The sequence below is a fragment of the Cucumis sativus genome, chromosome 3 (assembly GCF_000004075.3).
Source record: "Cucumis sativus cultivar 9930 chromosome 3, Cucumber_9930_V3, whole genome shotgun sequence".
NCBI classification, from domain to species: Eukaryota; Viridiplantae; Streptophyta; class Magnoliopsida; order Cucurbitales; family Cucurbitaceae; genus Cucumis; species Cucumis sativus.
The window spans coordinates 11,689,305-11,715,334 of NC_026657.2; the positions used below are offsets into that span (position 1 = coordinate 11,689,305).

At 29.3% G+C, this 26,030-nt stretch overlaps 6 protein-coding genes across 8 annotated transcripts; 5 read left to right on the plus strand and 1 right to left on the minus strand.

The window, feature by feature from the left end:
• Window positions 1-390: 390 nt before the first annotated feature.
• Window positions 391-5,998, plus strand: LOC101208574 (histidine protein methyltransferase 1 homolog). 3 transcript variants are annotated; one of them, XR_004215402.1, is made up of 11 exons: window positions 391-539; window positions 634-774; window positions 924-986; window positions 1,500-1,566; window positions 1,660-1,760; window positions 2,620-2,664; window positions 2,768-3,073; window positions 3,195-3,297; window positions 3,907-3,989; window positions 4,846-4,985; window positions 5,121-5,998. XR_004215402.1 is itself a non-coding variant. In XM_031882968.1 (10 exons), exons 1-9 carry the CDS (start codon window positions 522-524, stop codon window positions 3,987-3,989), a joined length of 927 nt encoding a protein of 308 aa, XP_031738828.1. In that variant the 5' UTR covers window positions 391-521; the 3' UTR covers window positions 5,121-5,998. The 3 variants fall into 3 exon arrangements, 2 of the variants coding, with proteins under 2 accessions (XP_031738828.1, XP_004147645.1); XM_031882968.1 differs by lacking the exon at window positions 4,846-4,985; XM_004147597.3 differs by lacking the exons at window positions 4,846-4,985; window positions 5,121-5,998 and having other exon boundaries at window positions 3,907-4,171.
• A 347-nt stretch (window positions 5,999-6,345) lies between these two features.
• On the minus strand, window positions 6,346-7,366 carry LOC101208813 (protein RALF-like 32). Its single transcript, XM_004147598.3, has one exon. It carries the CDS (start codon window positions 7,320-7,322, stop codon window positions 6,936-6,938), a length of 387 nt encoding a protein of 128 aa, XP_004147646.3. The 5' UTR covers window positions 7,323-7,366; the 3' UTR covers window positions 6,346-6,935.
• A 5,750-nt stretch (window positions 7,367-13,116) lies between these two features.
• Window positions 13,117-14,817, plus strand: LOC101209055 (MLP-like protein 31). Its single transcript, XM_004147599.3, has 2 exons — window positions 13,117-13,375; window positions 14,305-14,817. The coding sequence occupies exons 1-2, from the start codon at window positions 13,186-13,188 to the stop codon at window positions 14,577-14,579; spliced, it is 465 nt and encodes a 154-aa protein (XP_004147647.1). The 5' UTR covers window positions 13,117-13,185; the 3' UTR covers window positions 14,580-14,817.
• Window positions 14,818-17,319: 2,502 nt separating this feature from the next.
• Window positions 17,320-18,301, plus strand: LOC101209301 (MLP-like protein 43). Its single transcript, XM_004147600.3, has 2 exons — window positions 17,320-17,603; window positions 17,717-18,301. The coding sequence occupies exons 1-2, from the start codon at window positions 17,417-17,419 to the stop codon at window positions 18,001-18,003; spliced, it is 474 nt and encodes a 157-aa protein (XP_004147648.1). The 5' UTR covers window positions 17,320-17,416; the 3' UTR covers window positions 18,004-18,301.
• A 2,712-nt stretch (window positions 18,302-21,013) lies between these two features.
• On the plus strand, window positions 21,014-22,080 carry LOC116401685 (MLP-like protein 43). Its single transcript, XM_031883151.1, has 2 exons — window positions 21,014-21,443; window positions 21,536-22,080. The coding sequence occupies exons 1-2, from the start codon at window positions 21,257-21,259 to the stop codon at window positions 21,802-21,804; spliced, it is 456 nt and encodes a 151-aa protein (XP_031739011.1). The 5' UTR covers window positions 21,014-21,256; the 3' UTR covers window positions 21,805-22,080.
• Window positions 22,081-24,607: 2,527 nt separating this feature from the next.
• LOC101214822 (MLP-like protein 43) lies at window positions 24,608-25,690 on the plus strand. Its single transcript, XM_031883150.1, has 2 exons — window positions 24,608-25,025; window positions 25,121-25,690. The coding sequence occupies exons 1-2, from the start codon at window positions 24,836-24,838 to the stop codon at window positions 25,396-25,398; spliced, it is 468 nt and encodes a 155-aa protein (XP_031739010.1). The 5' UTR covers window positions 24,608-24,835; the 3' UTR covers window positions 25,399-25,690.
• Window positions 25,691-26,030: the final 340 nt, after the last annotated feature.

A 26,030-nucleotide genomic window follows, 5' to 3' on the forward strand; every position in this document is an offset into this window, starting at 1 on the left:
TTTGTATAGTTCAACCTTAAAACTAAACTTAGACAATAAAATAATTGAAAGTTCAAATAATTAATTTGCATAAAAATACAGCAACCAACAAATTAAACTAAATTAAATATTATCAAAGTGAATATAATCTCAATCGAGATAATGTATGTGCTACAAATGGAGATCCAAATCTACCTAGGAGAGTTTACATATCTGACTTACGAGCTATGGTCTACAAAAGAAACTTATATATTTATTTTTGTATCGTGTTACATTTGAAATTAAAAAAATAATTTTAAAGCATATTTACATTTCATTAAAAATCAACAATGATGTGATTTTGTTATATAGTTTGTAAATGTTTTCTATTTATGAAAAAATTCCATTAATTAATTAATTTTCATAAAATTTATTGTTAAACTTTTAAAAAAAAAATCCTAAAAACTTGGGAAGAAAACCCTCAATATTACTCGAACTCGAACTCTCAAACGCAAGCTCTGTTCCGCCGTGGAGCGGAGGAGATTTCAGGTGAGCAATCGGCGATGGCGGAAAACTCTTCGGTATGCTAAAAAGAACATTTATTACTCTCACATCATCTTGCTTATTTGCTTTTGATGATTTCAATCGTTTTCTCTTGTAATTAATGAACTCTAGACTCCAGCTTTCGGAAACTTTCGGTTGTTTGGATCAGCGGAAGATGAGAAGCCTAATCTAGGTTTCTCCCTTGGCTTTCTCGACTCTCAACAACCGTCTCTTCCACCTCCACCTCCTTCCCTCGAAGTTCTTTCTTCTGAGGTATCATTTTCCGTGATTTTCTTCTTCCTTTTGTTTTCCTTTTCAATTTGCGTGTTCAACCGTTTCCTTCGGTTACTTTTTATCTCCATGGAGAATTTGGATTTTAACATGATTACGGTTTGTGCGCGGGTGTTGATTTACTGTTGTAGGTTTCATCTTCTGTCAAATACAATGTGGAGCCAGTAAGCGTGGGTGGACTTACCTTGTTTAAAGTAAAGATTCTTCTTTATTTTTTGTTTTTTTTTTTTCTTTTGGTAGAGTAAGACTGGGGGAAGGAGTTTGTGAAAGTGACTAGAAACCTGCTTAAGTACTGTCTTTCTGTTTATGAGAAGTATTATTTGTTTTGTAGCTCACTTTTTATAACAATGTTTAATTCTAAGTCAAATTTTGAATGCAATGAAAGTAGTTTTTAAAATTTGTTTTTGTTTTTGAAATTTGGTTCAGAATTCAATAGTGACCTGAAAAACACACTAAAGAAATTGAGAGGGAGCGAGTGTAGCTTTTAAGAATAAAAAATTTATATGGAATCATTATCCAATGGGGCTTATGATTTGAGTTTGGTTCTGAAAGGGAGATATTACATGTAAAAATCTGGCCTTTCACTTGGAAAGAAAGTTGACAGAGTTGTTTTCTCTGATTTCTTAGCTTTGCTATCTATAAATTTCTGTTCAAACTTCAAAGTATAGCAATGTTCTCAGTGCTGTTAATTCTTTGAACTTCTGTAGGGACGGGTCAGGACTCAGGAGGTTTTCTCCCTGTCCAACTCTGATTTAGTTCCTGGTACATATGAAGGTGATGGAGTATTTAATTAGCAATTCCACACTCTTTTGGATATTTGGTTCTCACGTATCTAGATTATGAGTGCATGCATTTTGTGGGTCGCAGGGGGGCTTAAGTTGTGGGAAGGTGCATTGGATCTTGTCAAAGCTCTTTGTGAGGAGCTTGAAAATGGGCATTTGTCATTTGCTGGGAAGCGAGTTTTAGAGGTGGGCATCTTGATATTCAGGTGATTCTACATTGTGGAGATTGTAGGCGAAATTATCTGCATGCTAACTTATGTTCTTCTTAGAGGCTAGAGCAGTTTGTTCGTTCACATGTGTATAGGGCATAGGCTGGCTACAGAATTCTTCCATATCTATTATTTAAGCCTCAGAACTATTCATCATAGATGGCAATTACTTATTGTACTTTTGCTCCTGTTTACTTGTGACTGATTGAATTAGATCGTAAGATTTATTTAACATTTCTTATCAGAGATTTGCGTCTGTTTTGAAGCAAGTCATTTCTAATTATTTTTATGAGTGGGATAATTAACAAATGCAGGTTTATTTTGAGGGCAACGGCTTTTAACATCTTCATGCACATATTATTATTACATGAAATTGTATGTAAAAGAAACTTAGCACCAGTATATAATGACATTTATTTACTGTGTTGCAGACTTGCTACTAATTGAACTTTGGCTGATGATTATGAAAAATTTCATATTCAAGCGAACTATCAGCCTTATCATTTTCTATTATAAAGTTTAAGTTCGCGTTTGACTCCCAGTTTTTATGCAATCCGTAAAATCTGGATAAGAATTGCTGAGGAAATGAGTTCTATGTAGAACATTGTTCTAGGTCTTATTATGATCTTCTTGTATGCATGGAACTGGACTATTTTGTTATGTGTTTAATTTTCCTAGTTTTTGAGTATGAAATTGTTTCCTTTTCCTGATGCTTGTTTTCATACCCATGTTGTATTGCAGTCTGTCCAGTATCCTGTATACTGTTAAATGAAGTTTCTTCTTGCCATAAGTTATATCTATTTCTCTTTCTCATTGACTTTGCCTTAATTCTTCAGCTTGGATGTGGTCATGGTCTTCCTGGTATTTATGCATGCCTTAAGGTAAATTTATTCTTCTGCTCTGTTTCATTAAATTTGCAGATCAATGCTTGAATATATCTATGGTTTTTTACATTCCTTAACACTACCCTTCCCCTTTCGTTAGGATGCAGCTGCTGTACATTTCCAGGATTTCAATGCTGAAGTACTGAGATGTCTTACCATTCCGAATGTTGCTGCAAACCTTTCAAAAAAATATGAAAGTTTGCCATCTAATCCAACAGAATCTGATGCTGGATCAGCAGTTCGTTACTTTGCTGGTGATTGGAGTGAAATGTATAAAATTCTCCCTTTTGCATCCAACAACGAGGAAAACCTGAGTGGAAATTGTGATGGCTATGATATTGTTTTAATGGCAGAGACAGTTTATGCTCTTTCTACACTTAAAACTCTATATAAGCTTATCACACAGGTAGAACTTATACACAGGTCCATCTAATTTTGTATGATTATAAATATAATTTCTGATGAAATGTAACATTTCTATTATTTCATTGTATCATTATGTAATGGAGTTTTGAACACTCTTATAGTGCTTGAGCCGTCCTCATGGAGTTGTATACTTGGCTGGAAAGAAACATTACTTTGGAGTAGGAGGAGGAACCCGGCGCTTTCTATCTGTGTTAGAAAAAGAAGGTAAGTTGGTCTCTCTTTCACAATTCTTGATAAAATTATGCTTAAACGTCAAACTTCTCCCTGAATCCTGATTGGATGAAGAACTACTTTAAAAGGAGTTTGATAGTAATTATACACATTGCTAACTAAAATATCATGAGTGATGAACGTGGTGAAGGTCATTGACTAGTTTAAGACGACGCTCTTTTATCTTCTTAATAGGAAACAGTGAATTCATTTCATTGATATTGCAAGAAAACATTTAGATTAGTGAAGCTCTGGTTACAAATAGGGGATCTAAATTTACAACAATTTAGAGCTAAGAAAGTGTTTGATCTGAGAAAAGCTTGGGTGTCTTGTTCCTAATTTGTGAAAATATGAATTTAGAAGTTTTGATCCGAGCATGTAGCTTTGGATGTTTCAAGTAATCAGCAACAGTACTACTCCTGCAGCTCCCATTTGTTTAGATCATGCCATGGAGATATAATATTTGTGATATTTTAGATTTTCCTCGAACTAGTCGCCATGCTGATATTCATTTATTTTCATAGTTACCACTTCAGTCTCGTTATTATTGTTTTTTTTTTTATTATTTCTTTAATTGACTGTTTATCTTCTGCCCCCTTACAGGTGAAATGGTTTCCAAACTGATTGTGGAAGTTGCTGATGGTTCGTCTAATGTTAGAGAAGTGTGGAAGCTCTCACTGAAATAGGTTAGAAATCTTAGTCTTTCACGAATAAGTTTTTTTTAGTTGATGTTTATGTTTTTGTACAAGGAAGGGATATGAGAAATTCCATTTAGATAAATGCTAATGTAATAACTTATTTTCATTTACAGATACTGATACATACATGACATTAGTTCTTATTCATATCTTTTTCCTCTCTCTGGCAATCAACTCTTTTCCAAAAGAACCTTTCTTCTTCAAAAACTTCTCAAATTATCAAATATCTTCATGTTTCTTGGGATAGAACCCAAAATATATTGAAAGATAAAAGTTAACTAAACAACAAGAATAAACCAGTTAATGCAAAGTAGTTGGACCCTTCAATGTTGAGATCACTTTCAAATCTAAAACCCTAATTCACTCACTAAAATATTGCCTATCTTCTTCATTCTCCTTCCCTTTCATCCATTTATTTAACAAACAAGTATAACGAACTCCTTAGCTAATTACTAATGTACCCTGACTTAGTAATTATCCTTGATGTTCTTCGGCTTTGATTTCGAAAATATTTTGAAGTTATCTTCTAGACTTGATTTTGTATAGCTGGTCCTCCTTGTAGAGGGGGTTCCCTGTTTTTTGTGCATTTTCTTTCGTTTTTTTTCTTCAATGAAAGCTGTTTATTCTATTAAAAAAAAAAAAAAAGCCCGAATATCCTAATAACACCCTAATATCATTCCAATTACCTTCTTTATTTAGGCAAAAATTAAAAAAAAATCCATGTAAACCAAATGAAGCACTAAGGATGATTTGTGCAAGTGATAATTGGAATGTAAACGTTTTCCATTTCACTTTCCCATCGAGTTTGTATCTTAAAATTATGGATGAAATCCGTTTTGGTTAGAGATTCGAAACCAACCACAACAAATTCTCTTCTAAAGTCAAAGAAAGAAGTTGAACAGATGATGAATATGCCTTGTGTGTTGGGTCGGCCTTGCTGGCATTCATGGATGTCATCGTTTCTTGATTCATACTCTAACTGAGGTGAGTGGATATACATGTAACTCTAAATCCTGTAAAAGAAGTTAAATGAATCCTTAATATACACAAAATGTTTCTTGAGTACAATCCTTTTATATTGTAGAACTGAGGATAATGTTTTATGCATGGATTTTGCAGTTGATATGGTCAAAGAAGATCAATCAACAGGTATGCTTTTTAAGATGAAATATTACGGCGAGTTGGTTCCAAAGTCAGCTTATTATATAGCCCATCATCAACAAAAGTTTAGCACATAGAATTGAATCAGGGAGTGCTAACTTGAGCTGTAGTTCAACCTATTAGAGATTATGCCTTAGACTACACGACTAGAGGTTTGAATTTCCACTGCCACATGACAGACATTCAAATTTCTAAATGACTAGAATGGTGGCAGTTTTGCTTTTACTTTTTGAATCTGTGTAAAAGAAACAAGGTACGTAAGTTCAATATTAAAAAATGAATATGCTTGTAGTAGAGGTGAGTGGGGGCGAGCCCTTCATGATTTCTTTCCCGTCTTCAAAATGGATTTTAGAGTTGGGGTATAAGTTTATATTTGGTAACTTGGTCCTGCTAAGATCAGTAATGAGCCCAATCTATGTAGTATGTGTTTGTGTATATATTTCTTGACTGTCTCCAGTAGATACGTACATAAAACAAAAATAAGGGTTAGGTGGGGCATGATGAATGAGGAAGAGGTAGATGGTGGGGGCACCTCTCACTGGTGGAGCAAACTCAATGACGATTGAGAGAGGGCTAAAGCAAAGGGCTTGTAAGAGAATTGTATGGTGATTAGCACCTAGCGTTGATGGGGTTGACGACTAAGAGGAGGGGGTGGCAACGAAGGGATACAGCCAAGGTGAAGTGAGCAAGAGAGAAAGACGAAAAGATCTTGTGGTTGCTATTGAATGTATGAAAATGAAGGAGATTAGAGACAATAAATAGATTTTGTAGTTCTGTTCATGTTAAACTAATTTCTCCCATCCAACCTAATAATCCAATTGAATCAAACTTTGTCACCTTCTAAGTTCAAACCCATTGATATAACAAGTGTTTGATACCTCTTTTGTTTTTACTTTAATTTTCTTTCAGGGAAGGGGAAGGTAGATTTTTTTTTATATATATATAAATGGTTAAACAATTTGGAAGATTTGAACTTGAATTTCTATTTTTTTCTTTTAATGATAGAATACTTTAATTATGAATACTATATTGGTATTTAACAGATCACTACTTAATACCATATTAGTTGTACAAATAAAGTAACCTAGATAAATATGGATGAATTATATTTTTTAGTAAAACGTTTATGGTTTAAAATCTACCATATTTATTACCAAACTTTTATTTTTTGTAAAATAAAAAAGAAAGAAGGAAAAAGTACATTAAAAATGAATAGATCCCAACATAAGATAAAATTAGGTATGATGTGATTCTCACACTTTACATCCTGGACAACATGATACCCAACCAAACATTTCTAACATTTCTCATCTCTTTTTATTTTCCAAAAAAAAAATACTACATCACCTCTTAAAAAAAAGAGATCACAAAGAAAAGAAATTTTTCATTGATTTCATAATCAATCCTCTTCATCAATTCACAAGGACTTGGGCAGGCAATTGGTGGAGTTGGTTTTCCGACCAAATCATTGTTGAACTGATTATAGTTGTTTGGGAAATGTTCAAATCGATTCGAACTATGAAGAAGTACAAGTCGACCGTTGGTTGGTTGACGATAAGTTTAAGCATTTGAAGATTTTAAAAAATTCAAACTGACACCAAATGAATCTTTGACGTCCGACCACCTTTGATTCCCTCGATTTTGGTTGGTTGATTGATCAATCTTTCGGTCTATCACGCTCACCCTTAACAATAAAACACATACAGAAAAAAAAAAAGAGAAAAGGAAAAAAGGAAGAAATTCTATGAACCATACAATGGTTTGATCAAACCTTCAATCATCAGACCTACAACGATATATCTTAGAGCAACCTCGATTGTAAGGATTAGCCGGTGGCGGAGCACAACTTCCACTTCTGGTGTAAGGTTGGCCACCACTAGCGCCATCGCAAGCGGGGTGATCCTTCTTTAAAGCTCCAATAGAGATGTATTTCTTTTGTTGTTCGAGAAACCTTCGAGTTATCTCTGACTCCATCAACATCTCCTCCTCGTTAGCACACTCGGCTATGGAGCCATTGCAAGAATGTGTGGAGGAAGCTCGAACGAGACAAAGATCTTGAAAGAGGAAGAGGAAGAGAAAGAGAAGAAGAAGAAAGCAAGTCTGTAAAGACATTGGCTTGCTTGAGATTCTTTTTCTCGTGTTGTTATTCTGACTTTCCATACTTCTTTTCTCTTTTGCCTTATTTCTTTACTAATGGGAAGAAACTTTATAGATATTATTCCTTCAAATTTTGTTTTTTTTCTTTTCATTTCTTTTTCAAATTTTATATGGATGAAAAAAAATTGAGAAATATTCATTAGTGGAAGAACCATCAATGGGAATTAAAGGGACAAAATTTCAATAAAAATAAAAAATAAAAAACCTACCCAATTGCTTTTGAGTATTTGCTTTTCCATGGTGAAAGTTGAATTTTTTTTGGTACATTTGTGATGCAAAAAAATAATTAAGGGGTAGGTGAGTCAATGTATTATATATATATATATATATATATATATATATATATATATATATATTGTTTTTCAATTTCATATTGTATTTTGTGCTATATCCAATTTTATTCCCTCAATAAGAGACTTGAAATGAAATTTCTACTTAATACATTGTTGAGAAAAACTTGTAGTATCAAATACTTAAAAAGGGTATTCTTTAATAATATTACTGTATATAAATCCTTTACCTTAATTATATGATTAGATTCCTTTTATCTGACTATATATTATTAAAAGAACATGTCACGTCTGATTCCATTTAATAAAAGAAAAACAACCATTTTGGATTTGCAACTTGTCTCACGCGTGAGTCCGTTTGTGCAACTTTGTCTGTCTTATCAATTCGTGGTGTTAATTTTTTAGTGCAACTATGTTAGAGATAGAGGGTTCAAACTTCTCAATCGAGAGTGTATGTCTTATACTAATTGAGTCATATTCATGTTGGCCATTCTTTACTTAAGTAACTTGTGATCACTTTTTTATTTTCCAAAAAACGAATATGACACCACCTCCTAAAAAAAAGAGATCGCGAAGAAAAGAAAATTTCCATTGATTTCATAATTAATCCTCTTCATTGATCAACAAAGACTAGGGCTGGCGTTGAAGTCGGTTTTCTAGCCAAATCATTGTCGAATCGATTATGGTCGTTTAGTAAATGTTCAAACCAATATTTGACCATGAAGAAATATAAATTGATCGTTGGTTGGTTGATAGTCGGTTTAAGCATTTGAAGATTAAAAAAAATGTCGGTTTGGATTTTTCCAGACCGACACACCAATCGAATTCTCCTTATCTCTCACATCTGATCACTTTTAGTTTTGTCAATTTTGGTTGGTTGATAATAACACGCACACAAAAAAAAGGGGGGGGGGGGGGGGAAGGGAAGAGATTCTACGACGAATACAATGGTTTGATCAAACCCTTAATCAATGCCTACAATAATATATGTTAGAGCAACCTGGATTGTAAGGATTAGCCTGTGACGGAACGCAACTTCCGCTCTTAGTGTAAGGTTGGCCACTAGCGCCATCGCAAGCTGGGCGATCCTTCTTCAAAGTTGGATAAGAGATGTAGTTCTTCTTTTGTTGTGCGAGAAACCTTCGAGTTATCTCCGACTCCATCAACATCTCCTCCTCGTTAGCACACTCGGCTATGGAGCCATTGCAAGAATGCATCGAGGAACCTCGAACAAGACAAAGATCTTGAAGAAGGAAGCTGAGAAAGAGAAGAAGAAGAAAGCAAGTTTGTAAAGACATTGGCTTGCTTGAGATTCTTCTTCTCATGTTGTTGTTGTTCTGACTTTTGATAATCTTTCTTTTTGCCTTATTTCTTTACTAATGGTAAGAAACTTTATAGATGATTATTCCTTAAAATTTTGTTTTTTTCTTTTCAAATTTTATGATGGAAAGAAAAAGATTGAGAAATATTCATTAGTGGAAGAACCATTAATGAGAATTAAAGGAACAAAATATTCATTGTGTATATATTTGTGATGATGCAAAAAATAATTACATGGGTAGAAGAGTCAAAGCATTACCAATATATATTATTAAACTTTTTTTATATATTCTTTTACAATTTCATATTGTATTGTGTTATATCCAATTTTATTCACTCAATAAAAGACTTCAAATGAAATTCCTCCTTTATACATTATTTGTTGAGAAAATCTTATATCAAATACTTAAAACGCTATTCTTCTTTAACGTTACTATGTATTCATCTTCACTTAATAACTATTTGATTAAATTCATTCCATAATAGAACATGTCATGTCTCATTCTATTCATAAAAGAAAAACACCCGATTTTCAATTAGTCTCACGCGCATGAGTCCCTTTGTGTAACCTTCTCTATCTTATCAATTCATGGTGTTAATTTTTTAGTACAACTATATTATGATTAGAGGATTCAAACTTCACCGTTAAGAATGCGTATGACTCTATCAAGTATGTGTAATTTAAAAATTAATTTAAGAAGATATAGAAATGAGAAGTTTAATATTATTTGAACATTGTTAGTGACGAATTAATTAATAGAAACATTGAAGGCCAAAATAATGTTTTAGACATGTGAAGATATGGGTGTGGGTCATAACTCCACTTTGGATGAATCATTATTGGGTGAGAACAAAGCATTCAAAAGAGACCAATTATATTCATTCCATTTCTCTAACATCTTTATGTGAGTGTGAGTGAAAATAATCATTCTTATGGTTGAAAGTTTAGTGCTTTACAAGTTTCTTTATTTTTCTTATTTATGTATATTTGTTTTGAATAAATGGTAGGGAGAGATTATTTAAAATATATATCTAAATCAGTTGACTTGTACTATCCGATTAAGTCATGTTTGAACTCTCGAAATTTGATTCGTTGCAAGTATAGGTTAAGTTTAATTTACAAGTTTAACTAGTTATCGAGTTTCTACGTGTGTATACATATAATTTGAACTTGTTGATTTCTTTTAGAGGAATTTAATTAGTAAACATATAATTGATTTTTTTAGTATTTAAAAGACATTAAAAGTTCAATTTTGAATAGTAGATAATGTATTATTAAAATTTTAAAGACTTAATAGATTAAAAAAAAAAAAAAAAAAGCTAAAGTTTATAGAATTATAGACATGAAATTCAAAGTGCAGATATACTTATATATTATTGATACTCTTTCAAGTTTAAGGACTTATTTGACATGATATTGAATGCTCGAGGACTATAATTACAGTTAACTAAAAGTGTATTCACGTCAGAAAAAATGGTCTACGACGACAGTTATTTTCTGCCGTAAATGAAATTCGTGACAAATTTTTACGATCATAGAATCACATGTTACGGAAAGATAGTTAGTTTGCTTAATTTATTGTGTTGTATACTTTTTCTATTACGTTAGCTCGCACTAATATAAAGAAGACAACAGATTTATTTAAAGCTATAGATCTCAAAACTAATAATTGTTGTTTTTTAAAGTGAATCAAAGTTTAGACTATTTGTAAGTGATTGCAAGATAATTTTACTTGATTTCATATAAAATCAACAAAAGATCACCTAAATATAATAAATCTTATCCTAAAGTATGATTTGAAGGGGAAAAAAGGAAGAAAAAAATTTATTGTCACATTTATTATTTAAGTAGATTTATTTAAGTTTAAAAATAATATTTTGATATTGTAGTTTAAAATTTGTTTAATTTTTGTTCTTATACTTTCACGTGTCCAATTTAATTCTTATTGAAATGAGTTGGGTTCAAAAGTTCAATCCTTCGTTTTTCGATTATTGTAATACTAAAAAAAATTACTCCATATGCTTTAAAATATCTTAAGTTTAGTTCTTATTGTATGTTTATTAGTTTTTTTTGTGGTTATTTATTAGCATTTTTCACTCTAGAACACATTCACATATTATATTTATTACTATGTATAGTTAAATTGATGAAAATTAATTTAAAGAAACCAAACTTAAAAATGTATTAAAATGATAATAGTTAACATTTTGAAATTAACCAAACGTTCGAATATAAGAATTGAAATGATATTTTAATCTCTATTTAAAAGAAAATATAAATAGAGATGCACAATAGTCTAAAAAAAGATATGCATAATTGTGTAAGGAAAACAAGTCATGTTTGGAGTGGAAGAAAAAAAGAAAAATTATTTTAAATAACAAAATTTTTAAAAATATTTATATTTATAGTAAAATATTATTATTGAATCAGAAATTTTCACATCATTTACTAATTTAATGCCGAAAAACATAAGTAATTGAATTTGAGACTAATTAAAAATTGACATGTGTCCTAAATTAAAAATGAAAACATAAATTAGTCTAATGATACCACGTGTTTTCATCATGACCGTTATACCAAGTTAATTATTTTGGTCTAATTAAATATTATTTATTTGGACTAAAATTCAATTAGGATTAAAATAAGCTTAATTTAGCCCAAATGATAAATATGACCAAAATACAAGTAGTTGAATCCATGAACCAACAACAAAACCTAAGCCTATAAAGCCCACCAAAGGACTGTATAAGTAGATGAGTTCTCTTCGTTTGAAAGTGCACGTAAGTTTTTACTCTACAAGGTCAAAAGAGAATTTTCACAAGAACGAGAAGACTCTAACTTCTAAAGCCCACCACCCTCGAACATTGAAGTTCCTTTGAAGATAAAACTTTCTTCCAAGACTCCAACTTCAAGAACTAACATCACTTGCTTCTCTTTCTCCGATCCTATGAAGCGTAAACATCTAATCGAGAGAGAATAAGATGATCAAATACGTACTAGGAGAACAATAAACTACATCACATCATAATCAACATCAACACAAGTTCAACTTCATGCGTCTATCGCGATCCATAATAAATTGACTGTTATCTTTTGTTTTATATTTTGATTCATTTTGATATATTTAAAAGTAGCCCAAATAGTCATTTTGAAAATTAGGATGGTCAGTGCATAATTGATCCAAAAATGGAAATAATTTTGAAAATTATGATATGTGGTTAGTAGACCATTATATTTTTCAAAACTAGATTATATATATATGAATATAAGAATTTAATTTCCATAATTCAACGGTGTTTTTGTTATAAATTAAACTAACAAAATTGATTAAGGTGATAATATGGGGTAATTATTCCCACATAATTTAATTAGTGATTGGTAGGAGCTAATCTAGAACAAAATAAACAAATAATAATATGCATATTTGATTTTGTTCAAAAGTAAGTTAAATTATTCATAAAAATGTGAAAAATAAATCAACAATACTTATTTCAAGGTAGAAGAGTTCAAATTCACGTATAAAAAAGAAATAGTCAAACATTTAAACATTACAAAAATCTTTTAGAAAAATAACTTTTAAGTGTTTAATATGATTCAATCAACTTCATTTAATTCTTAAACTTCGAATTTGTACAAAATAAACACGCTCGAGCTTTTTCTAGCACACCGATGAACAAAATTGCTTAACAACTAAAGTGTAAATTTTTTTAACTAATAATGTATAACATCATTCATATTAAATAAACATAAATGTAATTTGATACGTAAAAAGTTGTATGTATTAGGTCAATCATATACTTTGAGTTAGAGGGAACGGTAATTAGTAACATCTATTTTTAAACAACTCTAAAGTTCAAGCACTAAAATGATTTTTGAAATTAATTTAGAATCATAATATGGAATCTTTCTCTTAAATGTTCATAACAATATATTTAACCTAATTCAACTAATTAGCTACTAGTTATTATCAAAATCAGAATAACTTAACTGCATAAAACACATATGTATTTAAAACCCTAATAATTATCTACCTTCCTCTAATTACAATTATGGAAAATTATTATTGTATTTTCTCAAGGGTAAAAAGAAAACAATAAAGGACAAAAGTGTAAAATCCAACACCCAATAATGTCAAAGCAAATTAGAAACCCTTTCTTTAAATTAAAGAGCAAATTAAGATAATTAAATATATGTTTTGTAATTGAAATACTTTTGATCAACTTGGGAAATTTTTGCAAATAATTACTAAAACTTGATGGGTGATCTCTATAGAAAGTTGGAAACTGATGTTGTAATTGAAGCTCCAGCTTGGAAGTTTCATGAAATGCTTCATAGAAACCCTCACCATCTTTCCAATATTGCTGCTGATAAAGTACAAAGTTGTGAATTACACGAAGGCGAATGGGGCAAAGTTGGTTCGATTATCTTTTGGAACTACGTTCATGGTTTGTTTATCTATGTTGTTTAATTATTCGATCCATTATTATATTTTCTCGATTTCGTGCACTTTTTATATTTTATTAGATAGAATTATGAGTTCACTCTTCGTTCAACTTTGAAATTGATGTATTTTGGTTCATCTCTATAGACTTTTAAAAGTGTTAGTAAGGTTTTAAAATTTTTATTTATGACATTTGAAATATATTAGGTTTTTAGATTTCAATATTTGGTAAGCTCAAAAATCAGAAAAAAAAAATAAGAAAATTGTATATAACGTATATCTTTCAAATTATCCGTTTGGTAATCATTTTATTTTTTGTTCTTGAAATTTGAATTGGTGTTGGTTCTCTTAAACTTTTTAACCATGGCATGACTTATATTATCGGAACTAACCTACTTGAATTCTTTATTAATTAATTTTCAACGATATATCTTTTTTAAATTAAAAACTTTAGAACTTAATTAGGGTTTGGGTTTTTGAAAATACTCATAAAAAAATAATAGACAACAAAAAAAGACTAAACAAGGAAACCAATACGTTGAAGTGGTGCTTAAAAATTTTTAATTAAAAAACTTAACGTTATCAAACGAGACTCGCTCAAACTTTCAATTTTGTTTCTACTGGATTATACGATGAATGAATTTTGTAATTTTTTTTATCAAATAGGTCAATAACTTATTAGACTTAGATAAAACAAAAAATTCAAGTAAAAACTACCCGACGCAACTAAAAAATAAGTTCACAAAGGTCTATTGTATAGCATATACAAAATTAAAATTGTTAAAAAACACAAACCTAAACATTCAAAGACGACTAAACGTATAATTTAACGATTTATTTGTATTTAAATCAACATTATTTTGCATATTGATGTTATATTTATTTAATTAATATAACGGCCGTGTTTTGACGAATAAAAACACACTCGTATAGACGGGAAGGCTTGCGTGGCGAAGGACGTAATAGAAGCAGTTGATGAAGAGAACAACTCATTCACATGGAAAGTGATTGAAGGAGACCTTTTAGATCATTACAAGAATTTCAGAGTTACAATCCAAAGTATTCCAAAGGATAAAGGAAGTGTGATTCATTATACTTTGAACTATGAAAAGCTTCATGAAGATATTGAAGATTCACATACTTTGCTTGACCTTTGTGTTAGTATCTCCAAAGCCATTGATGCTCATTTAATGAAGGAAAAGAACTAATGATAACAAAGGTTGATTTGTAGAGGTTGAAGAAGCTCCTAAGGCCCCATGACAATGGTTAATTATACTTAAATAATGGTTATCTTTACTTAAATAATGCATGTTATATATATATATATATATATATATAGCATATCACATGTTGTGTGTTTGTGAAATATTATAATCTAAATCTGTATGTGTACGTGTATGCTTATAAATAAAATTATTGGAAATAAAGTTTGAAGGTTGATTAGTATTTTGTACTAAAAAAATTTTAAATTTCCATTTTAGTCGTTTTTCCAACTTTTAAAAAAATTACTATTTTAATCCTTATTTTTATTTTAACGAGTATAATAACATAGCTTTGAATATGATATGTGTCGACAAGTTGTTAAGTTCTAATATACAAAACGTGATAATAACATAGTAAAGATAATTTAAGGCGACACTAAAATAGAACAAATTTGTAAGTTTAAGAATCAAAACGTTAAGAGAAATAGTGACAAAGAGCTATATATATATAGAAATAAGTTTCGATAAGCAATTGTATTGAAAACGTCGACTTAAGTCCGAGTGAGCTTTTACACGTAAAAAAAGGTGAAAATGTTCTAATTTCTTCTTGTTCGTTTTAGTTGATGGTCAATTCAGTCTAGTTATATGATGTTATAATTTCACATTAAATTTGATTTTTTATCTATAAAAAAAAATACAAATCAGTTTATAAAAAAAAATTCAAAATAAAACAAATCTTATTTTTAAAATTTCAAATTTGATAACATTTTTCTTTTTAAAAAATCTCAATTTTGATATAACTTTAATTTATGCAACTTTTTAAAAAGTTTCATTTAATTTTATCCAATAATTTTAGTTTAAATCAAAGACTTGCCAACATATCTTTTGCATATTGCAAATATGACAAACTTAGTCATATCAAACGGTAATCATAGAGCTATCGAAGGTATCAGTCAGTAATTATAGAGTTATCGACGTTTAAATTTTCTACTTTTGAAATTTAGAAAATGCAGTGACATGAACTTTATTATCATTTTTTTTTGGGTATTTTTACAAGGGTCCCTTTATTAATTTTAACTATGTAAATTAAATAAATAATAATAATTTTACCCTATGTTTTATTTTAATAAATAAATAACCATCGTTTTGTCCGATATATATTTGAAATGATTTATTTTACGAAACACTTAAAAAAAGTTGGAAAATTGCATAAGATAACAAAAACAATTAAAAAAACAGCTAATGATACCTCTTTTTTGCATATTGTCAATACGACAAATATGACAAGTAATTAGTGATATTAGACGGCTATCAAATGGTTATCGGAAGGCTATAACCTATAAGAAGTTATCGATTTTTAAATTTGCTATTTTTGCAATTTAAAAGATGTAGTGGCATGAATCCTATTATCATAAAAAATAATTTACTATTTTTGCAAGCGTAACTTAAAAGTTGTTATAAACCTTTATAACTAAGATATCTTTTTAAACTTTACCTAACACGTACACAAACACGTAGGATCTAACTAGTAATTATTAAATGAGATAAATTAAGAAATGTATAGTTGATTAAAACTTGATTTGATTCAAAGGATTAACTCATTGATGCTAATGAAAGACCCAAGCACAACTTAGTTCAATTCACATGCAAGTATGTACGATAATTTGAAGATTGGAGGTTCAATCTTCTCACCTAACAAATTTCGAAAAGAAAAAGTAGAATTGAATATAAATTTTGCTATATTTACAAATCGAACGTTGTGTTATATCTAAAAATATAATATTTTAGACCTACTATATTTCTAACTATTCCAATTTGAATTAGGGATGATAATTGAATTACAAGGGCAGGTTGATAATGATGTGATAATTGAATAACGCAGGTGTTGATCATAAATTCATAATGATGTGATTATTCTAACATTATAGAGTGAGCTTTGGAGTTTAGTTATTTAAAACAAAACAAAATAAAAGAATATATCCTAACGTAATTTTGTCTAAAAAGTCTTTTTTTTCTTTAATTATAACAACCAAATACACATTAATTAGAGGTTATATAGATTCATATTAGTCAATCAAAATAATTTATGTAGTTTGATTTCAAAACCATTATGTTATATTAATTATTTTTCAATATCAAAATTCATATCAATATTTCAAGTAGAGAATAATTACATCATACAAGCTTTGTTAGCATCAATCTTAATTAGTATTAATTCTAAAGTGACCAATTTAGCTTGACATTGTCTATATTTCTAGAAGTCGAAAATAAAATTTAATCTCATATAATCTATTATTTAAAATAATTAAGACAAAAATGATAAAATTTAAGAGAATATATCTAGAAATTAAAAATGAAAAGAAAACTCTAGATGAAGGGTGAGTAAACTCTAACAGTACAACGAGTTCATTTAACATATTCTCTCTAGTTTACTTAATATCAATTAGAAAAAAAAAAAAAAATACATTTTTAGTCCAGATCTTTACAGGTCTTCAACCTTTATAGAATAGTTCATTTTCATTTAAAAAATATTTACAAATATACTAAAATTTTATTTTTCGTTTTTGATATACTGTGAAGTGATAGATGTCTATCTGATCAATCTACTGCGGTTCATCGTATTGGCGACGATCTAGTTAATAATATTTGTGTGGATGGATACTTTAGTTAGGATTGGAAAGTATTCTAGAGTGGACAAAAAAGTAAAATCCCACATGTGAGAGCAAAACCCTTTCTATAAATGAGATCCAAGAAGGGATGTTGTTGGCAGTTATTGTTGCTTTGCCTTTTTCTTACAGCCTTAATATCACTTTATACTTCAAATCAAAACCAAACTTCTGTCTATGGGACTGTATGGGAAGTTGGAAAAAGAAGTACCAATCAGAGCTTCAGCTTCTAAGTTTCATGAAATATTTCATAAGAGACCTCACCATATCTCAAATGTCTCTACTAACATAATACACGGCGTCGACCTACACGAGGGCGAATGGGGCAAAGTTGGCTCCATCGTCTACTGGAGATACTTACTTGGTTTGTATTATCTTTGTTTCTAAGATCAACTGTTTTTTTTTTCTTTTAAATGAGAGGTTTTAAGTGCTTAAAACTATAATATTTTGATAGACGTTTTATAACTGAACTCGCAGATGGAAAGTCTAGAGTGACAAAGGAGATCGTTGAAGAAGTTGACGAAGAAAACAATGCGATAACTTTCAAAGTAATAGAGGGATACCTTACAGAACAATACAAGAATTTCAGGTTCAAAATCCAATGTATTCCAAAGAAAAAGGGAAGTGTGGTTCATTGGTGCTTAGAATATGAAAAACTACATGATAAGATTCCAGATTCTACACATGGTTTATTAATGGAACTTTGTGTTATCGTCTCTAAAGACATTGATGCTTACCTTGAGGGAGGTAGTGACAAACCCTAGCTATGTTGCTTCAAAAGAATAGTCATTTACAAGACGTTACATATATAAATAAATTGGCTTTTATACTATATGCTGTAATTTGCCAGTATAGTTATCTATATAATATGTATGTTTAAATTTACTAATAAAGTATGTGAGTGTGCGATATATATGTATGGGATCTTTGTTTTATTTGTTATCATATATATATATATATATATATATATATAAAGTGGGAGAAATATATTCTAAAATGTATGGAGAGATCCTATACTCTTTGGAATGTGAAAATATATAATATAATTTTATATGTATTAAATTTGTGTTCTATAAAGTTATTGTATTCTAATGAAATGGTAATTGTTTGATATTTTTTTTCTTTTAGCTATTCTTTTCGAAACGAAGTCCAAAACTTAAAAAAGAATCTTAATAGATACCAATCGAAACAAAAGAAAACGCATTTAATTTTTAAAAATCAAAAATAAAAAAACGAAATAGTTATCACATAAGACATCATTTCTTATTTTTAATCCTTTATTAAAAGGTTATCTCCACGTATATTTGAGAAATTTTGTAATATGCGTAATAGATATGAAATTATTTAACTTTTTTTTTCATACAATAGCTTAAATTTAATTAACAAATCACATTCATATATGCAAACTCTTTTTCTCATTGATTTACCACTAGTGAAAAGATTACTTTTAGAAAAAAAGTAAAAATAGGAAGTAAAGAACACAACTGTAGGCACTGCAAAAACCATTATTATTCAAATTCATGTTGAGCAAAGTTTTGTTAGGAGTGAATTTGGACATGATAAAATAGCCTAAAATTCATGAAAATTAATGATAAAGAAAGAGCAGTCCAAGATAAAGTAGATTTGGGTTAAAATATAAGTCCAAGTTAGCTAGCCATTGATTCAACATATCCATAGCACTATGACAACAAGCCAATTTTGAGTGGGTTGGCATGACAATAATAACCTATAATAGTAAACTTTGAAAAACAATTCATTGTCATTGGATGTCCAATTATGGCATTTTTCAAATGTGTCAATGTGCTACTCATAGCTTGTTTGTTGATGGTCGATACAATAGTTGCAAATAGCAATTAATTGTGATAGTTTTAAACACGGTGAAATTCCAATTTTTTTTAAACTTTGTATTCTAAAATAATTACTACGAAATTCAAGATGATATTAAACTTATTTGTAATCTAACCGAAAAAGAATGTAAAGTTTCATGTGAAAGACATTAGAAATATTTAACATCTCATCGTAAACTATAGAAAGACAAACCTAATTAGGCAAGAAAAGTTTATTATAGTCAATATGAAATGAAAAGGCAAACCCTAGGTTAGAATGAACAAGAATATAAAAAAAAATGTGAAGATCATGTTTGATGTTTAGACTAAAAAAATAAAGAAATAAAGAGCTTTAATATTTCGACCAAATCGCAAAATTTCAGACAAGTTTTTTTCTCTTAAATCACAAAATTTTCTAATGATAATAGAGAGAAAGGAGTCCGTGATCTTAATCTTTACGTAATTAATAATATAATTAATCAAAATAGAGCTAGTTATTTTCGTTATAGAAAACGTGATGCTACCATACTTCCACAAAGTTGAGCTTCAAGTATCAACTTGACAATTAAATAACTAAACCATGAATTTCAATTTAAGAGTGTGGACTAATGATAATGTAGGTTAATATAGACTTGAAAAAATAGGTCAATAGTAAAAAAGAGGAAGAGGATGATAAGTCCAAAATAAAATAGGCTTAGATTTAAATATAGTTTAGGTATTAACTAACTAAACATGAATCCAATCTTAAACCTAAGTATAACTTATAAAGAAAAATTTAAATCTCATCCAAATCCTAAGATAAAAGAAAGGTAAACTTTAGGTAATTTCTAAATATGTTATTGTAACTTCTAATGAAGTAAGTTATCTAAATTAAATTTTGAGCTTATGGTTTATTCTTCCTCCTACATTATTTTCATCTTTATCTTTGAATATATGAAATTTTGGTATTTTTCTTATTTTGATTTTGTATTGTAGGTCTTGATTCTTTTTTTCTTTTTCCTTTTTAATATAACTTTTACCATCAACAGCAATTTTGGTATAATTTTTTAAGAAGAAAAGTTCTTTTAAGACTACAAAGCATACTTTCTTTTTAAAAATTTTTTTATAGTGTTTGATTATTTAAATACATAGTGAAAAAGAGATTATGAAAACTCCAAAAATACTTTAACTACACCTTATTTTGGGAGAGCATATTACTTAAAAAGAATTTGGTTTTAAAATGGTGTTTGGTTTTAAAATGGCACAATTGCCAAAAAAATAAATAAATTGTATGAGTATATATCAAACAAAAAAAAAAAAGAATTATGAAATTTTGATACATGTGTAAATATTTATTCATAAACACTTTTTTTTTTATACTTTCCATAAAAAACATTTGATTTGATGTAATATTCTTACCAGTTGCATTTATTTATTTCTTTAATTATATATGTGCAAGTTTAAATAACCTTCAAATAAAACTTTTTTTTTAATAATTTATTTGCATGAGATGTGATAGAGAATAATGTTGGGCATATTTTTCTTTTTACAAAAGGTAAAAAATAACAAACAAAGAGATAAATAAAACAGTAGAAGAACTATAATTTAAATAAAAGGTATACTTTAATTGTATTTTGCTAATTCTTAGATGTTGAAAGTTGCAATTACATCTTTAGAATTTTTAATTGTAATTAATTAATTTTATGTTGATACAACATGAACTTATATCTATCGATTGATTTGTGTAATGTGATTACGTGATAAACAAAATAGTAAAAATTATTTTAAAAAGTTATATAAAAATTATAAAATTTCCAAGAAATATATTAATAAGTTGCTTAAAAATCCAATTTAATTATATTTTTTTATAAAATTATATATAATTGGAATTTTTTTTCTTTTTTTGGTCAACAGAAACTTAGTCTAGCGGTGTATCATGTGAGGACCGAAAACTAGCGATTCAAATTTCTTATCTCCAAATTATACCTAACAAGAAATTACCTACAAAACAAGCTGTCATCTACCTTTTACAATACTTTTTTTTGTTCTCTTCTTCACCTTAATTTGAGTTCTGTGTGTCATGTGAGAGTAAATTTTTTTTTATAAATGAGGTCCAAGAAGAGAATTGTTCTTGCCATTGCCTTTTATCTCCCTAATAATCTTTCCTAAACTATCACTTTATACTCCAAATTAAACCCAAAAATTCTCCATAATGAGTCTTTGTGGAAAGCTGGAAAAGGATGTGCCAATTAGAGCTTCGGCTTCAAAGTTTCATGAAATGTTTCACAAGAAGCCTCATCATATCTGCAATTGCTCTACTGACAAAATACACGGCGTCGAACTACAAGAAGGGGAATGGGGCCAAGTTGGCTCCATCATTTGCTGGAAATATTTTCACGGTAGTTTATTTTACCACTACTTTTCATTTGTTTAATTAATAACTTGCGTATGAAATGAGTTTTCAAATGCTTAAAACTATATGTTTTTTTAGAGGGTAAACATAAAATAGCAAAGGAGATCGTTGAACACGTTGACGAAGAAAACAACTCAATCACTTTCAAAGTAATTGAAGGAGACCTTACTGAACACTACAAGGATTTTAGGTTTACAATCAAATGTATTCCAAAGGAGAAGGGAAGTGTGATTCATTGGGTCCTAGAATATGAGAAGTTGCATGACAAGATTCCAGATTCACATACTTTGCTGCAGTTTTGTGTTGACGTCTCTAAAGACATCGATAAACAACTTTCTGCAAATTGATGAACCCTAGCTAGCTAGCTAGTCATGTTGCTGTGACATGACATACAAGATTTCAGTACTCATCATTTCTCAGGTGTGTGTTGTTCGTTATATATAAATAATTTGGCTCTTTACTATGCTAAAATTGCCAATTCTCTATGTTTATGTTTTAATAATTTAAATATATAAAGTCGTGTACGTGTGCTATGTTTTGGATCTTCTGTTTTATGTGCTGTAATGATAATATCCTACTCTTTGGAATGAATGTGAAATATAGAATAATATAAGCAATTTCTATGTACATTGACTTGCATCAAGGCATCTCTACCGGGTGGACACACCTTTAGCACCATCATCATTCTCGGTTCATTAACGATTAGATAAAATTACATAAAGCATTTGGTGTACAAAAAAGGCTACAGTGAAGCTCAAATACCCAAAACAAAAAACATAAGCAATTAAACAAAAGCATTGATGTTTAATACAATAGAGTTAGTTGTGTGTGTCTGTACGCCAGTTAACGCAAGAGTATCTTACAAACCTCATAGATTGTAAAAAGTTAATTATTTAGACGTTTAAAAAATTAATATTGTCAAAACAAGTTTTGGCCTATTAAGAAGACACACCATTTTATTTAGTGTTTATGTTAGAGATGTGTATATCCTCCAACCCCGAAAATCGAATCATAAAAATGTTATAAAATTCAACGACGAAACTTGCAACTTTTTTTTTAAACATAAATAAAAAAAAATTATCAATCATTTTTTATGAAAAAACTTAAATATTCAACCATGGCGTGGTTAGGTTGAAAATTAGGTAACATAACAAAATAACAATAAATCAATCACTAAGGCAATAGATTTGGCCTTGGGTTGGTGTGGTTATAATGGGAGCTTGGTTTTATACTTATTGAAATTTTAGGTTATCTAAAATATACATGATGAAACTTGTTAACTACGCCCGATGTTAGAACATTTCCAAAAACATCACAAATTACAAATTTTGGTAATCCAATTTGGTGCAATACCACATGTGTTAGTAAATCATAATAGAACACAAAATAAAAGTTAAGCAATTACAATAATGACTATATATGTCGACAAATACAGCTACACACTTGAATAGCTTAACTCAAAGTACAATAACTTAGGTTTTCTCCGTGTATGAGATTCTAATCCTTCTTGATGAAAGTTAGACTCCCTTTCTCTAAGAACGTTTATTTTTCTACTTATAAATGAAGTAATTGATAATCTATGGATAAACACGCTTGTGTTTTAGCACAATCACAACACTAATATGCATCAAAATGGTCAACGTGTTGAAATTGATCAAAACCACAATATATATGGATAGCTTTGAGAAGATATTCAAGGACGGAGACAATAAAATCCAGAAGATCTTGCTGATAGATAAGGAAAAATAATATTTAGGCTATAGTACTTAAAAATCTCAATATTTAATTAATTCTAATTCCACGAAACAAACATTTCTAAATCAATTAATATCTTAAAATAACACTCAATGATTCCACGTAATGATTCTTATCTCTAAAATCCAAAAGTAGCAACTGGCAGGTTACACTTACAAAATTTACTAAAGAGTTAGTATATATTTGATCGAAGTTGTGATAACTGAATGCTATAGGAATATGAGATATATTTAGAAGTCAACATCTAATCAAGATTGATTGTATTGGTTCAAAGGAGGAGTATTCAACTATTCACATAGAAATTAATTCTAAAGCTTCGAAATATCGTCGCAAAACTCAATAATGATGCTTAAATTATTAATATTTGATAAACTAGATAGGTTCTCGAAGATATTATAGTTTTTTTTTATTAAAAGAGTATGTTTTAAATTTTAAATATCAACATGTAAATCATTGGTCAAAATTAGATTGATTTGTTTAATTAATGGCATTATCTTATAAACAAAATAGCCAAACTTATAAAAAAAATGAAAAAATTTAAAAAATGAAGTATATGTTGACAAGTGCTTGAAAAAAAGTATTTAGCTTAATTGAACCCATTAATTAGATTTGATTGAACAAATTCACAATCTTTGTAAAATTTATATTTCAATAGAAAGAGTTAGGAATTTTTCCTTTTAGTCTATCTTGTTGACAAACAACCCTTAATTGATTAATTGAGGAAATATAATAAACAAAATATCAATTTCATAGAAAGTGATGAATCAAATATCCTTCATTATTTTTCTTGATTGATTGAGTTGACCTGATTTGTTTAAATCTATTATTTAAGGGATTTGGTGATGAATCAAATCTCCATGATTTGATTTCTAATTAGTGAGTTGGAGGCCTAATTTATTGCCTCTCACTTCCACACTCCAATGCAAATAAAATAAAATAAAAACAATTTCATCTATTTAAATAGTTTTAAATTCATTCTTTTTCTTCTATCTGTTTTTTTTTTTAAATACTTTAATTGTCTAAATCACTCGCTCGTGGTAATGAAATGAGTAATTCATCTATTTTATAAGAGGTGTGGGTTTTCTTGAATTTTTTAATGCAGAACTCTCAACTTGTCCTCTTAAGATATGATGTCTTTTTTGAGTTCATGACTGAATACCCATTTGAGCTTAATGGACTTTGACACCGTGAACAAATTTCCAGTCTTTATGTATTTTTCTATTTCAATGATCAATAAAAGCAAAACTTGTCATCAACTAGAGATGAATTTGTCCTTTTAAACTATATTGGTTTGTGATCTATCTTGCTTGCAAACAACCCTCAGTTGAGGGAATATAATAAACAGATTATGAATTTCCTAAATTAGATACATAACTAAGAAAAGATATATATGGAAGACTTTTGGTGATCATTTGCTACAAGCTGTCATGACACTTATTTATTTATTTATTTTGTTATCTCTTTCTTCCCCTTAATTTGAGTTGTGTGTGTGTCATGTGAGAGTAGAAACTTCTCTATAAATGAGGTCCAAGAAGAGATGTTCTTGGCAGTGCCTTATCTCCCCCTAATCTTTCCTAAAATATCACTTTATACTCCAAATTATACCCCCAAAAATTCATCCTAATGGGTGATCTATATGGAAAGCTGGAAACGGATGTGCCAATTAAAGCTTCCGCTTCAATGTTTCATGAAATATTTCACAAGAAACCTCATCATATCTCCAATGCCTCTACTGACAAAATACACGGTGTCGACCTACATGAAGGCGAATGGGGCCAAGTTGGCTCCATCATTTGCTGGAAATATTTTCACGGTACTTCTTTTTACCACTCCTGGCCTTTTCGTTTGTTTAATTAATAACTTGCGTAAGAAATGAAACGATGTGCTTTTTTCTTTTCTTTTTTGTAGATGGTAAAGCTAGAATAGCAAAGGAGATCATTGAACATGTTGATGAAGAAAACAACTCAATCACTTTCAAAGTAATTGAAGGAGACCTTACTGAACACTACAAGGATTTTAGGCTTACAATCCAATGTATTCCAAAGGAGAAAGGAAGTGTGATTCATTGGATCTTAGAATATGAGAAGTTGCATGACCAGATTCCAGATTCACATACTTTGCTGCAGTTTTGTGTTGAAGTCTCTCAAGACATCGATAGTATGCTTTCTGATATTGATGAACCCTAGGTAGATAGTCATGTTGGCAGTGACATGACACACAAGATTTCAGTACTCATCATTTCTCAGGTGTGTGTTGTTCGTTATATATAAATAATTTGGCTTTTTACTATGCTAATTAAAATTGTCAATTCTCTATATTTAATCATTTATATATTCTCTTTGTATTGTGTGATATGTTTGGGATCTTCTTTTTTTATGTGTTGTAATAAAGAGCAGAAATAATATATTCTTCTCAATGTGTACTCTTTGGAATGTGAAAACTATATAATATAAGTAATTTCTATGTAATTGTGTTTTATAGAATTTGGGGTTAATTCTATGTTTATCATGGGGTTTATAGAATGGTTACCAAAAATATATAAAATCTATTTATGTGAAAAGTTAATTATTTAGACATTTTAAGAAATTTATTAATATTGTCAAACAATCTAGGTATATTTGGTTGATTAAAGAGTTTATGTTAGAGATGTACATCCATTAATTGGTGTCGATTTTGGGAGAAAACCAATATAAAAAATCGAACCATAAAAATGTTATGAAATTCAACCATGTCGGGTAAACTTAATTTGCAACTTTTTATTAAACATGAATAAATGAAAAAATCTATATCAATCATTTTTAATAAAAGAACTTAAATC

Coding starts and splice junctions, on each gene's coding strand:
- LOC101209055 (XM_004147599.3), top strand. CDS start 13,186: ATGGGTGATCTCTATAGAAAGTTGGAAACTGATGTTGTAATTGAAGCT. Junction 13,376..14,304: donor CTTTTGGAACTACGTTCATG/GTTTGTTTATCT, acceptor ACACTCGTATAG/ACGGGAAGGCTTGCGTGGCG.
- LOC101208813 (XM_004147598.3), bottom strand. CDS start 7,322: ATGGAAAGTCAGAATAACAACACGAGAAAAAGAATCTCAAGCAAGCCA.
- LOC101214822 (XM_031883150.1), top strand. CDS start 24,836: ATGGGTGATCTATATGGAAAGCTGGAAACGGATGTGCCAATTAAAGCT. Junction 25,026..25,120: donor TTGCTGGAAATATTTTCACG/GTACTTCTTTTT, acceptor TCTTTTTTGTAG/ATGGTAAAGCTAGAATAGCA.
- LOC101208574 (XM_031882968.1), top strand. Junction 775..923: donor TCGAAGTTCTTTCTTCTGAG/GTATCATTTTCC, acceptor TTACTGTTGTAG/GTTTCATCTTCTGTCAAATA. Junction 1,567..1,659: donor AGTTCCTGGTACATATGAAG/GTGATGGAGTAT, acceptor TGTGGGTCGCAG/GGGGGCTTAAGTTGTGGGAA.
- LOC116401685 (XM_031883151.1), top strand. CDS start 21,257: ATGAGTCTTTGTGGAAAGCTGGAAAAGGATGTGCCAATTAGAGCTTCG. Junction 21,444..21,535: donor TTGCTGGAAATATTTTCACG/GTAGTTTATTTT, acceptor ATGTTTTTTTAG/AGGGTAAACATAAAATAGCA.
- LOC101209301 (XM_004147600.3), top strand. CDS start 17,417: ATGGGACTGTATGGGAAGTTGGAAAAAGAAGTACCAATCAGAGCTTCA. Junction 17,604..17,716: donor CTACTGGAGATACTTACTTG/GTTTGTATTATC, acceptor CTGAACTCGCAG/ATGGAAAGTCTAGAGTGACA.